This window comes from Silene latifolia, chromosome 9, assembly GCF_048544455.1.
Source record: "Silene latifolia isolate original U9 population chromosome 9, ASM4854445v1, whole genome shotgun sequence".
NCBI lineage: Eukaryota > Viridiplantae > Streptophyta > Magnoliopsida > Caryophyllales > Caryophyllaceae > Silene > Silene latifolia.
In genome coordinates, this window is record NC_133534.1 from 55,745,839 (window position 1) to 55,761,745 (window position 15,907).

Below are 15,907 nucleotides of genomic sequence, written 5' to 3' on the forward strand. Positions count from 1 at the left end.
GTTCTCGACGTGGTTTTCTTTCTAAGTCATTCGGAAACAAGCTCTTTGTGTTGCTAACCCAAGGATAAGGTTACACTCGACCTCCCCTACCCCACAATTTGGAGAGTAATATAATAGTTGTATATGACTGCGTCTGTAATCTGCATTTTCTTTGCCTTGTTACCATTTTATGTTCCTGACAAGTGTACAAATATTCATGGAACTGGAGGGGAAAAGAATAGATAATAACATTCAGAAGCACAGATAATCGTTCAACATTCAAACCAGACCAGAAAGGATGCACTGAATTTCAAAGGTTACTGCAAATGTTCAGACTGATGTAACCAAATATAGTACCATTCATGCTCATAAAGATCCACTACATTTATTTCGCTACGCCAAAGTAGTACATAGTACTACATACATAATAGTAATAGGACTAGTAGCAACCGATTCTGGATGTGGAGAAGGTGATCATAAGGCTTTAAGAATGTCATCAGCACTCGAGACATTGAACTCTCCACCTGATTCGACACCCGCAACCTTGACCTTGAGGTCATCTACAAGCAGAGCAAACCTGCGAGAACGGACACCGAGTCCTTTGTCCGTTAGGTCGAGCTCGAGGCCAAGGGCATGAGTATAAGTTGCAGACCCATCAGCTAGGAACTTCACATGCTTATTTTCTGGGTACGTCTTGGCCCACGCCTTCATCACAAATGGGTCATTCACTGGGATCAAGGAAACGAACACAGACCATCACATAACAATCGTTGTTTGTTTATGAGCATTGCTACAATGAAATGGAAAAGAAAGCACTACAATTCAAAGATCCTACCTTACTTCATCTATGAACATTGCCAACCAACGAATATCAGATTGAGCAAGTTTTGAGTGAGAATGTCATTCATACAACATATTAAAAATGTTGAAAGACTTTTCAAACTTTAATTTGGACAAGCTAATCCTACTTACCATGTCCTACAATCCTGCAGTACAACTCTGTTAACCTGGATTTTCCTAGCTAATTACTCCCTCCGTCTCAGTCACTGATTTACCTTTTATATACTTTGTGAGGATTATTTTAATCAAAGGTAAACAAATGATTGGGACAAAGGGACTAGATGACAAGCACTATTTTCATTTTCAGATGGACCCAAAGACTCCCTAACTTTTTAATTCAAATTTAGATAGAATATACTCCATAGCAAAAATTGTTTAATTACGTCTATGCATTTCTATTATTGAGAAGTGGCACTTGGGCAGACATTTGAGGCTGCGGTTCATACAATACCCGTTCTCCCTGTGGGGGTCCTTGGGGCACTACGATAATAATGTTCATGTAATGAGACGACAAGCACATTTTTAAAGAGATTTGTTGAGAAAACATTTACCACTGATGCAAAGAATTTCCTCAACTCCCTTGGACTTTAGTTCCTCAGCTTTCTCAATGAATCCGGGCACATGCTTCATGCTACAATGACAACATATGGAGCAAATTGCTCAATTTAACATTTTAAAAGGACACTTTACGCGACTTCATACCGACTTCATCTTAGTGGCTAAGAGGGTTATGTTACTTCGACAATTCACTTGGGCGTGTAGGAGACATGGTGAACTACAATACCTTGACACGCATGACACCTCAACACTTCATAGTAGACCAAAGCATGATTTCCTTTTTCTTTTCATAAAATAGCCATGTTCATGCTTTTGGCTTTTGATCTAAACTGAAGTACTGAGGTGTCATGCGTGTCAAGGTATCGTAGTGTCAGAGTGTCAGACAAATGATACACGCTCTAGTGAAGTGTCGGAGTAACATAGTATTACCCCATTAGCTAGTAAGTTGAAACCTTTTGGCCTGTAAGTTAATCAAGGATCACAAAGGCAACAATGATAGTAGACCAGCATTTACCTTTACGTCCATCAAAATCAATCGATATTTTTAAAACATTTCTGAACTCACAAATACCAGAGCTTATAAACATACTTCACAAGTGAAAACACAAAGGCCTTGTTTGATCAGGACAGTCACAATTCAACAATTTCATTATATTTTCTTTTTTGGTGTAAAGGGAGCCACAAAGCCGATTTTGATGCTATCTGGGTTCGAACTCGAGGTCACGACTACCACCACTCATGACTTTACCAACTAAGCTATGCGCCAATATATTGTTAACAAAGGGCGGAAAATTAGGATAGGGGGGTTTGTATCCACTCGAAGTAATTACGGAATATTCAATTACAATTTCTACTTCAAAATCCTTTCTTTCATCCCTAACACCAACTTATTCTCTCTACTAACAGGATCTCATTTAGTCCAATTTTTCATCTTGAAAATAAAACAATCAAGATCAATCAAACCATTCCACACAACCCCCAAAAAAATAAAAAAATAAAACAAAGAAGAAAGAGATCGGAAACCTGCAGGTGGGGGTGAAAGCGCCGGGAACGCCAAAGAGGACGACCTTTTTACCGGCGGCGAGGGAGTGTATTGAAACGTCGAGTTTCTGATCGTTTTCATCGAAATACGACAGCGTTCCATCGGGAAGTGTGTCACCGACGGCGATTGTTGGTGCCATTCTTATATCAACCGATATTTCAGATTTGTGTGGATGAGAGGGGTGAGTGTGTGTTTGGTGCTACTCTTGCACACCTGTGATTTTATATAGGTGGAGAGTGGAGACTCGAGAGTATATTTTATTTTATTTTTATTATTTCGTTTTTTCTCATACGTGCTCTTAACCTACTCCCTCCTATCCGGAATAACTGTCCCATTTGAACAATGACATGAAAATTAAGGAATGAAGTTAAATAATGAAAAGTATTGTATATGGTAAGAATATAAGAGAGTTAAATAATGAAAAGTTTATTAATAGGATGAATTAGGGGTGGTTGGGGTCGTAAATAAAGAAAAGAGTCAAGGGTAGGAAAGTCATTAAATCTGTCCAAATATGGCAAATGAAACAGTTATGTGAATAAACGGAAATATCAAATAAAACAGTTATTCCGAATAGAAGGGAGTAGATATTAGAATAAATTTTCGTATAAACTCATTTTTATCATAATGGTTTAATAAAATAATTGTGTAAATTATTGCATAATTAATTTCTGTCATCGTTAAGTCACTTCAGGATAAAATTGAAATAGTTAAACAGAAAATGGATAGCGGGGAAACAAAGAAGGATACAAATTAGGTGCAACGTAGTGCACCCTTCCCCAAAAGGAACATTTTTCTTCACTCAAATAATTTGATAAATTAAGTAAGCAATTTTTATAAAAAGGTAAGTAATATTTAAATTTAGTAGTTAATTTTTTGAGTTACATGAATGGAGGATTTGTTTTTTCCTCGAAATTTTTCATGGTACCTTCTAACTTTTGTCATATCATACACACGGTACTCCTTTTTTAAGTTTCTATTTATGATGCCCCTGAATTTAGCATTGTTCTTTCCCAGAACACTCTTTGTGTAACGTCTGTTAACTATTGTTAACATTTGCATGATTAAGATACCTTTTTTTGGTGGGAAAGTTAGTTTGGATGTTTAATAAAATCTTATTTTTATAAATTTAGAAACATTTCATGCATTCACATAGGGCCAAATGACCAAATTGGTAAAAAAGGTAGGGGTTAAGTGACAAATTGGTAAAAAAAACTTAGCAAAGTGACATATTGGTAAAAAAGTTGATGGCAAGCGACAAATTGGTAAAAAAAAATTTCGGGGACAATTTGACGGAAAATTGGTAAAATAAACATTTCGGAGGACAATTTGATGAAAAATAAAACATTATTTAGACTAACTTATTACCGGATTGTTCCTACCATAAAACCGTCTTATAAAACTTTCAAATAGGCCTATCTACTATTTCTTATTCTAATTCCTCCGTAAATTCCATTTCGCTAAATACTTAGGTTGATTTATGACCTCATTTTGACATTTTTTTAAAAAAAAATTCCTTTTCGAAACAGATCAACTTTAAAGTTAACTTTCGGGTTATGTTCGCCGGCCTTTCCAAAGTCTAATAGTTTGTTTGGCTAGACAAAGAGGAAGGACATGGCGGATTGGCAAGGAGGAATGGAAAAAATTTTAATTTGCAGGTGTAAATGTCGGGTTTCTCCTCCAAATACCTTCAGTTTAAACTTGGCCCAAAACTTTAAAACTTGTTATGTAATGTCATAAAATCGTCTAATCTTCAGTTAACAAAATCGGGCAAAATCGTTGAATCACGGGCTTATTACGTTTTATGGAGTATATATCTTTGTAAGAGTAAGTCACCTGCGATTTAACAACTATAGAGTAATAAAAATTCAATCTAACATTTAGTGACTTCGTACCAAGTTTGGAAAAGAAACAACGAACATATGTCCATTATACTCATAGTAAATATTTTCAGTTCAACCCCATTTACGCAATTATCTTGTCTTCCAACTAAGAAAAAACTTAATTTCATCATAATTGTAGTTTTCAAGGGTTAAAAATTTCATATTTTTCAACATGAGAAAATTCAACATAAAGAAATAAGAAAAAAATAATGATTATATTTCATCATGGTTTTTACCGAATAAACGCAAATACTTTGACAAACAATGATAAAAGTTTTTACATAAAAATATTTGATAGAAAATGTTTACTTATTTGGAAAACAAAATTCACGTTAAATAAAAAATATTTGTAATATTACCGTGTTTTATTTTCGGTTAAATATCCTCGGAAACGTTTTTTTGCCAAATTGTCACTTATCATCCACTTTTTTTACCAATTTGTCACTTTGCTTAGTTTTTTTTACCAATTTGTCACTTGTCCCCTACTTTTTTTTACCAACTAGTTTTAAACCCGTGCAAAATTGCACGGTGTAACGCCCCGAAAAGCAGACAGGCAGCTCAAAATGACTCTTTTTATTAATAATAACAGCAGCGGAATTACAAGGGCGTCACCGCCGTATTCCCCTTCGGAGAATACAAGCCTTTTTACAAGAATAAAGATAAATACACTTGTTAAAGCTAAGAACTACTAACTCTATTACATATTCATCCTATTAGGTTATCTGAAAATCCTCACACTTGACCTTCCCCAATACTTGTACCTGAAAAAGAATGAAAGTAACGGAATCAGCCAACCACAGGCTGAGTATGACTCCGGTCACCTCCATGGGCCCTACCTTCCTTCATTTTAATATTTTAATAATGTCTCACAAAGCTGTGTAATAGGTCACTGGGTACAATCGAATCATAAAATAGACATGCATAACCTTTCATTTCAATATGTAAGATCTCATTCCACTCTTATACCGGTCTACTATTATTAAAAGGAGAGACATTACGGAGTCAAAACTCCTCCGGGCCAAGCCCACCTCCATGTACATAGGATAAGAAATCCGGGTCTCAGACCCATCTCGGCCATTGCCGGATAACATAATTATCGTTCATATGGGGCCATACTTCTCCCTCCCCTCATCGTTAATATGGGGTCATACTTCCCCCTCCTCTCATCGTTCATATGGGGTCATACTTCCCCCTCCCCCTCCTTCCATGTACATAGGACAAAATAATTTCGTCTCTATCCAATAATTGTATCCCGAATGCGACAATTGGCCAATAGTACATTATAACAGAAGTATTAACATGGCCGTCATATGTTCATACAAAGACAGTTAATATAACATGTGAGTAACATAATAATAATAATATAACATTATACAGTCGATATTATTATACAATAACCACTATAATATTACTTATTTCTACGACGAAAGATTCAGAAATCATACCTTATTTCCTTATATATAGAGTAATAGTTGCTACGAAATGGTGGAACATCTCACTTTTCTCACTTGAATATGTATTAGCATAAGACGATATGAAAACTTATTTCTCGTTGTTTGTTGTTGTAGTGTAAATAAAAACAACCATCACCTTACTATTTATAGTAGTAGGAAACGTGGCCTCCAAGGTCTTTAAAATAGCCTAGCTTAGGTGAATCATTTCTTTCACACTTAAGGAATGATTATGCAAAATACATGTAGCATTGCATGAACATGTCATGCTAACTCACGTGACCTAGGCCCATTTGCAATATGCTTCCGTCTGTTTCACATACACAAATTTTTCCGATGTTAACTATAATTCCGTATTAGCGGACTATATAAAAATATGTCATCTTTGTCATTTAATAAAATAATATTATTATTTTTTTCCGAGTATTACATTCTACCCTCCTTAAAATAAGTTTCGTCCCGAAACTTGAAAAATGGAAAATTGAAAAGTTAAAAACTTTATCTTCTCAAAACTTTAAAAAGTTCTTAGAATATAACAAAAGTCTTTCAATCATATTTATAAACTGATTAAAAAGCGTATGTCTTATATAATAAAAGGCACAGATTCCCATCGCGAACAAAAATTCGAGTAATCCAATTCAAAGATAAACTCAATTCGTGCGTTAGTTAGCGCTGAACGGTTATTAGATGCCTTTAATAACAAGTCATAACATCTCACCAACCGCATAAAGTTAAAGAAAACAAAAATTAAAATTTTCATTTTTAAAATAAAGCATTTTTTTTAATATACAATAAAATGCTTTGAAAATACACCAAGGATTAGCTTGAACTAGTTAAATATTTTTTTAATATGTGAAACAATTCAAGTATAAAACTTCAAATGGGAACAACAATTTGTAAGGAAGGAAGACAAAGAGTAGAAATCACAAAGGTTGAATGTCCCGAAACTTGACTATCTCACCCCGATAAATATGCCTATATATTATGGGGTACCCTATATTATGAGACTGGCAACTATATGTGATGCAAGTACAGAAAAAAAAAAAACGAATAAAACATTCAAATTATACATCATTAAAGCAATGTACCAATTAATAAACAAGTCACTTAAACAAGTAATCCGAGACACTTTATATCTACCCCACTCTCTATTAGTCAGTTTTTATTTTAGTCTGTTACGAGTTTCATAAACTAGCCCCACGGATCTTTTTCCCGCTAGACGTCGGCCGGAGGCTCACCATGCGGTTGCAGGGCGGCTCTGATACCATTTTGTAACGCCCCGAAAAGCAGACATGCAGCTCAAAATGGCTCTTTTTATTAATAATAACAGCAGCGGAATTACAAGGGCGTCACCTGTAACACCCCCATATTCCAAGTGCCTTACCAGGACCACTCAGGTATGAAGACATTACCATCTCGGTTACCCGAGGCAATGATAATCAAACAACAATGAAGAAACAACGTTTATTATAAATAATTTAGCGAATAGTTACAATCCTCAAACCAAACCAAAAGTACGATACATTGTGCTCAAATGACTGTTCTAACTGAAATGTAAATAAACTAAAAGCTACAGTGGAAGACTCCTATCATCATGTCGTGGCATCCCAGCTATCCCAGTACTCATCTCAATACCTGCTCAATATCTGCTCACCATCCCCGAATGGATCACCGCAGGTTTACAAAACAACACCGGGGGTCAGTACTAATCACACAATCAATATAAACAACAATGATAAGGTAAACAAACAGCTTAACTGTCACACACACACACAACCAACCAATTCCCATCATCTCAATACTAACTGTCCACTGAACCAGCCCTGCCAGTGGGGGACCGCTGCCGTACCCACCAAATCCCCGCTCCACATAGTGAGCGATAACCCTGTCCATTAATGTGCACATCCCTTCTGTGGCGGGTTCCACAGAAGGCGAAACTAGGGCGTGAAGCCACTCCCGCAAGTGACCCCACTCAGCCGAGAACGCATCTCGAGAACCATCAACAACGATCACCACCACAATCACAATACAATTATTACATCAAACAACCAAATACAATACATCAACCAATATCCCATTATGGGACTAATACTGAGTAGGAAATCCTACCTGGTATGCACACAATCAGACGGTCTCTACTTCTGAGTCAAAAAGCCTCTTCTATGAACCCTCCTCCTATCATACAACACATAGAGGCTACCACATCACATACTACACATAAAACCCCCAATCTCTAAATTAGGGTTTAACCAAATCAAAGGAAATACACTAAAAAGGGTACATAGATCTTACCCTCGACGCAAGGAACTCAACGGTACGAACAACGACAAGAACTGACCGTCTGAACTCCGGGAATTGCTAAGAATGCAATTAAGAAGATGAACTTGTTTGCTTTCTCTCTTAAACAGGAATTTAGGTTTTGTAAAAGTGATTTAGAATAATGACGACGAAGCTTAAATACCTTAATCGCATAATTAACAATACCCAAGAAAACTCCCCGTAAACCGGACACTCGATCGAGTACCCAAGGTACTCGATCGAGTACCCCCCTACTCGATCGAGTGCCCCAGCTACTCGATCGAGTACCCAACAGGTCAGAAACTATTTTATTTCGCAACTTACCCTTACTCGACAGAGTAAGGCCTACTCGACTTATAAATACGGAGTATTACAGTCTTCCCTCCTTAAAAGGAACTTCGTCCCCGAAGTTCAAACCACTACTAAACAAAGGTACTCCCCCAACATTCCCGACTCAACCATCAAACAAAATTCAACATAAAACGTGTTACTAACCCAACTCATCCCGACCAACATACTGACACAACATAAAAGGGGTATAAAACTCTTAAAAACTGTTCGCGATCATCTCCTACCCCCTAAAAGAAACAAGGTTACGTCCCCGTAACCATACATACCTGATCAAAAAGGAAAGGGTAACGCTCTTTCATAGCTTCCTCTGGCTCCCATGTAGCTTCCTCAGTCTCGTGGTTAGACCAAAGGATCTTAAGCAAAACTGTCTCACCACTCCTAGTCTTTCTAACCTTTCGGTCTAGAATCTGCTTAGGCACCTCAAGATATGATAAGGACTCATCTAGCTCTAAGCTCTCTGCCTCTAACACATGTGACGGGTCACTCACGTACTTCCGCAGCTGCGATACACGAAACACATTATGCACTCTCTCTAATGCAGCTGGTAAAGCCAGACGATAAGCAACTTCCCCAACTCGCTCTAAGATCTCATAAGGCCCTATAAACTTCGACTCACTTTCCTTTCTTCCCAAATCTCATAACCCCACGCATAGGAGACACTTTCAAAAGAACCTTGTCCCCAACTTGAAACTCTATGTCCCGACGATGTAGATCTCCATAACTCTTTTGTCGATCTGTTTGCTCTCATCCTTTCCCCGATCATCTTAATCTGTTCCACCATCTCATGCACCATCTCTGGTCCTAAAACCCTTTGCCTCAAAGACTATCGTCCCAACAGATTGGACTCCTACATCTCCTCCCATACAAAGCCTCAAACGGTGCCATACCTATCTTGGTGTGATATTGTTATTGTAAGAAAATTCTATCAAGTCCAACCTCCGCTCCCGCCTACCACCAAAATCCATCACACAAGCTCGCAACATATCCTCAAGAGTCTTGATTGTTCTCTCGCCCGCCCGTCGTCGCAGGATGAAATCTTGTACTCATCTTCAAAGTTGTTCCCAACGATTCCCGCAACTCCTTCCAAAACCTCGATATAAACCTCGCATCTCTGTCAGACACTATGTCCTTAGGGACTCCATGTAACTTAAGCACGTTCTTTCGATAGGCCATAGCCAATTGTGCCTTAGTCCATGTATCTTTCATTGGAACAAAGTGAGCTGACTTGGTCAGACGATCCACTATCACCCAAATCATGTTGTTACCTTGTTGACTCTTTGGCAAACCCACAATGAAATCCATGGAAATGGATTCCCATTTCCACTCAGGTACCTCTAAAGACTGAATCTTACCTTGTGGTCGTCGCTGTTCCCCTTTAACTCTCTGGCATGTCAAACAACGGGATACAAACTCAGCTGTCTCTTTCTTCATCCCAGGCCACCAAAACGTTTTCTTCAAATCCTTGTATAGCTTGTCTTCTCCTGGATGAACTGAATATGGTGTGCAATGTGCCTCTGTCATGATAGTCTTTTTCAGCTCCTCAGCATTAGGAACACACCACCTACCATCAAACCTCAAACTACCATCCGTATGAATAGAAAACCGGGACACTGTCCCTTTCTCTACTCCAGCTCTCCACTCCACTATCTTAGGATCCAAAGCCTGCTTACCTCGAATATCATCATAAAACTCAAGATGTACTGTCATATCACCCATGGCATCTCCTTTCTGCATCATATGTATCCCAAAACTCGCTACCTCATCCCTCAGCCTCATCAAGGATAGAGCTGTACACAGAGAATGTACACTCTTTCTACTCAAAGCATCATCAACAACATTGGCCTTTCCTTCATGGTAGATGATTTCCATGTCATAATCGCCAATCAACTCCATCCACCTCCTTTGTCTCATGTTCAACTCCTTCTGCGTGAAGATGTACTTGAGACTCTTGTGATCCGAAAATACCTTAAAGATTGCTCCATAAAGGTAATGTCTCCAAATCTTGAGAGCAAACACCACCGCACCCAACTCCAGATCATGAGTAGGGTAGTTCTCCTCATAAGGCTTCAATTGCCTAGAAGCATAGGCAATCACTTTACCATTCTGCATCAACACACATCCCAACCCATTCTTCGAGGCATCTGTATAAACCTCAAAGTTCTCGCTCCCTTCAGGCAATGCTAAGACAGGAGCTGTGGTCAAACGCTCCTTTAATGTTTGGAACGCCGTCTCACAACTCTCATCCCAACGAAACCTGTTCTCTTTCCTCATCAACGCTGTCATCGGTCTAGCTATCCTGGAGAAATCTTTCACGAACCGTCTGTAGTATCCAGCTAAACCCAAGAAATTCCTAACCTCAACAACATTCTTTGGTGCTTCCCACTTTGTCACTGCCTCTATCTTCGCCGGATCCACAGCTACTCCATCTTTAGAGATTACATGTCCCAGAAAAGCCACTTTCTCTAACCAGAACTCACACTTGGACAGCTTAGCATACAACTCATGATCTCTCAAGGTCTGCAACACGATCCTCAGGTGCTCCTCATGCTCCTCCTTAGTCTTAGAGTAGACTAAGATATCATCGATAAACACCACTACAAACTGGTCCAAGAACTGTCTAAAGATTCTATTCATCAAATCCATAAACACTGCCGGCGCATTAGACAACCCAAACGGCATCACCACATACTCATAATGGCCATACCTCGACGTGAAAGCTGTCTTTGGTATGTCCACCTCTCTAATCTTCACCTGATGGTACCCCGACCTCAAATCAATCTTAGAAAAGACTGTTGCACCACTCAACTGATCAAACAGGCCATCTATCCTTGGCAAAGGATACTTGTTCTTTATCGTCACTCGGTTCAGCTCCCTGTAATCTATGCATAGCCTCAAACTCCCATCTTTCTTCTTCACGAAAAGAACTGGTGCTCCCCACGGCGATACACTTGGTCTAATGTATCCCTTCTCTATCAGATCATCCAACTGCTTCCTAAGCTCCTCCATCTCCTTAGGACCCATACGGTACGGTGCCTTAGAGATTGGCCCCGTCCCTGGTTTCAACTCAACGGTGAAATCTATCTCCCTCTTCGGTGGCAACCCGGAATCTCCTCTGGAAAAACATCTGCAAACTCTCTCACCACTGGTATCTCATCAACTGTCGGACTCTCTACTTGGTCATCTCTCACATGGCACAAGATCAAAGGACATCCCTTCCTCAGATAAGACTTCAAGGTGACAGCTGCAATCAACTTAACTTTGGGTTTGACTAGAAACCCATGATAACACACACTAACACCCTTAGGACCTCTTAAAGATACTTTCTTTTGATGACAGTCTATCTTAGCTTTATACTTTCCTAACCAATCCATCCCGACTATCATCTCAAAACCGTTAAAAGGAAACTCTAGCAAGTCTACAGGGAAATCAACTTGCCCAACTATCAAAGATACATCTCTGAACAATCTCCCACACGATACAGACTCACCCGAAGGTATGAAAACTTGCTCACTAACAGACTCATATACTCTCAAACCCAACTGTTTAACATGACTCGAAGACACAAACGACTGAGAAGCCCCCGAATCAAACAAAACAAAGGTAGGAATGCCATTAATAAGGAATGTACCGGTGATAACGTGCGCATCTTCCTCAGCTGCTTTCTTCTCCATCATGAATAACTTGCCGCTGGTCTTCTGCCCACCTCCCTGGACAGTACTGGCTAAGGTGGTCGGCTTAGCACCCGACCCTTGATTGTTGTTGTTGTTCGTTGGTGGTTTCTGATAAGAATTACCGCCGTTGCGGTTGCCTCCACTGTAACTCGACCTCCCGGTTTGGCCATGATCCACCGGCCGGTCTGTTGCTTGCGAAGCTGCGCAGTCTCGGAAAGATCCGGTGCACTTGTGCACTCATGTCTCTTGTGGCCTACACCACCACAGCCATAGCAGGTCACTCCCCAACTATTACTCACACTTCCACGGCCACGCCCAAAGGAAGCCCCAGCACTGAACCCGGACCCAGAAGAAAACCCCTTAGACTGATTGTGGTTGCCTTTCTTGTGATTAGATTGGCCACCACCCTCGCTCTCAGACTTCCTCTTCTCACCACCTAACCTCTCCTGAGCCATCTCCACCAACCTCTCGGCTCTCCCAGCCCTCTCATAAGCTTCCTTAACATCGGTAAGGACTCCCACGGGTAACTTATCCATAATCTTAGGGGTCAACCCCTCTCAAACCTCAATGCCAGATTCTCCTCACTCAAACCCATATCCTCAAAGATACCTAGACTTCTCATTGAATGACTGTAGTACTCGACCCACAGACATCTCTCGGCGGTCATCTTAAAACCATCAAACTCTTCTCTCAACTTACTCCTCACATGTTCCGGTACAAACTCCTTCCTCACGACCCCTACGAAACTCCTCCCAAGGTATAGCGGGTAAGCCTTGGTTTGTATATATCTCCTTAGCACTCACTTTCACTGAATCCCACCACTTGCCTGCTGCCTCCCTCAGATAGAACGCAGCCTGTTCCACTCTCATCTCATCAGGACAGTGAACCAAATCTAATATGTTCTCCATCTCTCTCAGCCAACTATCAAGAAGGTTAGGCTCCCCGACTCCCTTGTACTCTTTCGGGTTAAACCTCGCAATGTAGAGGCTGATTTTAGAATGATCAACCTCCTTCTCCTTATCCTTATTCTTATCCTCATTCACTTTCTTTAGGGTCTCAGTAAGAGCATCCTGGTGCTCTAACATCTTAACGATGTCATCCGTGGTCATAAGCTCAACTCTCGCATACAAAGTAGTTCTCTTGGGCGGCATCTTGAAACTATACATATATAAGAAAGGGTAGATATGAACACACGTACTAACTTCAAAACACGAAAACACGCCACCCAGGACCTACTCGATCGAGTGCCCAAACATACTCGATCGAGTAACGGGCTACTCGATCGATTACCTTACATACTCGATCGAGTGCCCAAATATCAGACCCTAAACAGACCTTCTGATCTCCTACCTACTCGACCGAGTAGCTAGGCTACTCGATCGAGTGACCCCCTACTCGATCGAGTACCCCTAGTTACTCGATCGAGTACACAAAAACACGATTCTGGACTCAAAATCGTCAAAAACCCACCCGATCGAGTCAGTCCCACTCGATCGAGTCATGCCAATCTTAAAAGCTACCCGCATGCTACGTCATATGCTAACATGCTAAACTTTATAAACCACATTATATCATAATAAACATGCTACGCATCTTTTGTACTATCTACGAGATCATTTCATCATGTTATTAAATGCCACATTGTAAATCATCCAACATGTTATCATCTCATCAACAAGTTCCCACATATCACCATTTTTCTTTCACATGCTCAACTTTCTATTTCAACACCTAACAATTAACACATTTCATCATACTCTTACACAAGTTAACCAAACACACATACGACTCGACAAATATTGCTCCCGTGTGGCCGGTTCAAAGTTGTAGGGTGACCCCCTGCGGCTTTAGGACGTCTCCCAAGCCTTTGCACTAGCTCCTACAACTTTTACCCCGGGTTCATTTTAATTGACTCCCTATGTTCATTAAGTTCATTGGTTACAGGTTTCAGGATCGTCGCTCTGATACCATTTGTAACACCCCCATACTCCAAGTGCCTTACCAGGACCACTCAGGTATGAAGACATTACCATCTCGGTTACCCGAGGCAATGATAATCAAACAATAATGAAGAAACAACGTTTATTATAAATAATTTAGCGAATAGTTACAATCCTCAAACCAAACCAAAAGTACGATACATTGTGCTCAAATGACTGTTCTAACTGAAATGTAAATAAACTAAAAGCTACAGCGGAAGACTCCTATCATCATGTCGTGGCATCCCAGCTATCTCAGTACTCATCTCAATACCTGCTCAATATCTGCTCACCATCCCCGAATGGATCACCGCAGGTTTACAAAACAACACCGGGGTCAGTACTAATCACACAATCAATATAAACAACAATGATAAGGTAAACAAACACTTAATTTAATCACACACACACACAACCAACCAATTCCCATCATCTCAATACTTCGATCGTCCACTGGACTACCGCCCGATGGGGGATCGCAGCCGTACCCACCAAATCCCCGCTCCACATAGTGAGCGATAACCCCGTCCATTAATGTGCACATCCCTTCTGTGGCGGGTTCCACAAAAGGCGAAACTAGGGCGTGAAGCCACTCCCGCAAGTGACCCCACTCAGCCGAGAACGCATCTCGAGAACCATCAACAACGATCACCACCACAATCACAATACAATTATTACATCAAACAACCAAATACAATACATCAACCAATATCCCATTATGGGACTAATACTGAGTAGGAAATCCTACCTGGTATGCACACAATCAGACGGTCTCTACTTCTGAGTCAAAAAGCCTCTTCTATGAACCCTCCTCCTATCATACAACACATAGAGGCTACCACATCACATACTACACATAAAACCCCCAATCTCTAAATTAGGGTTTAACCAAATCAAAGGAAATACACTAAAAAGGGTACATAGATCTTACCCTCGACGCAAGGAACTCAACAGTACGAACAACGACAAGAATCGACCGTCGAACTCCGGAATTGCTAAGAATGCAATTAAGAAGATGAACTTGTTTGCTTTCTCTCTTAAACAGGAATTTAGGTTTTGTAAAAGTGATTTAGAATAATGACGACGAAGCTTAAATACCTTAATCGCATAATTAACAATACCCGAGAAAACTCCCCGTAAAACCGGACACTCGATCGAGTACCCAAGGTACTCGATCGAGTACCCCCCTACTCGATCGAGTGCCCCAGCTACTCGATCGAGTACCCAATAGGTCAGAAACTATTTTATTTCGCAACTTACCCTTACTCGACAGAGTAAGGCCTACTCGATAGAGTACCCCAAGACTTATAAATACGGAGTATTACATCACCGCCGTATTCCCCTTCGGAGAATACAAAGCTTTTACAAGAATAAAGATAAATACACTTGTTAAAGCTAAGAACTACTAACTCTATTACATATTCATCCTATTAGGTTATCTGAAAATCCTCACACTTGACCTTCCCCAATACTTGTACCTGAAAAAGAATGAAAGTAACGGAATCAGCCAACCACAGGCTTAGTATGACTCCGGTCACCTCCATCGGCCCTACCTTCCTTCATTTTAATATTTTAATAATGTCTCACAAGGCTGTGTAATAGGTCACTGGGTACAATCGAATCATAAAATAGACATGCATAACCTTTCATTTCAATATGTAAGATCTCATTCCACTCTTATACCGGTCTACTATTATTGAAAGGAGAGACATTACGGAGTCAAAACTCCTCCGAGCCAAGCCCACCTCCATGTACATAGGATAAGAAATCCGGGTCTCAGACCCATCTCGGCCGTTGCCGGATAACATAATTATCGTTCATATGGGGCCATACTTCCCCCTCCTCTCATCGTTAATAT

General features: G+C 40.1%; 1 protein-coding gene across 1 annotated transcript; it reads right to left on the reverse strand.

Moving 5' to 3' along the window:
- Positions 1-266: 266 nt before the first annotated feature.
- Positions 267-2,730, reverse strand: LOC141599788 (peroxiredoxin-2B). Its single transcript, XM_074419900.1, has 3 exons — positions 2,401-2,730; positions 1,371-1,450; positions 267-707 (listed from the first exon to the last, which is right to left on the reverse strand). Exons 1-3 carry the CDS (start codon positions 2,556-2,558, stop codon positions 454-456), a joined length of 492 nt encoding a protein of 163 aa, XP_074276001.1. The 5' UTR covers positions 2,559-2,730; the 3' UTR covers positions 267-453.
- Between the last annotated feature and the right edge of the window lie 13,177 nt (positions 2,731-15,907).

Coding starts and splice junctions, on each gene's coding strand:
- LOC141599788 (XM_074419900.1), bottom strand. CDS start 2,558: ATGGCACCAACAATCGCCGTCGGTGACACACTTCCCGATGGAACGCTG. Junction 1,451..2,400: donor GCTTTCACCCCCACCTGCAG/GTTTCCGATCTC, acceptor TTGTCATTGTAG/CATGAAGCATGTGCCCGGAT. Junction 708..1,370: donor GGAAATTCTTTGCATCAGTG/GTAAATGTTTTC, acceptor CCTTGATCCCAG/TGAATGACCCATTTGTGATG.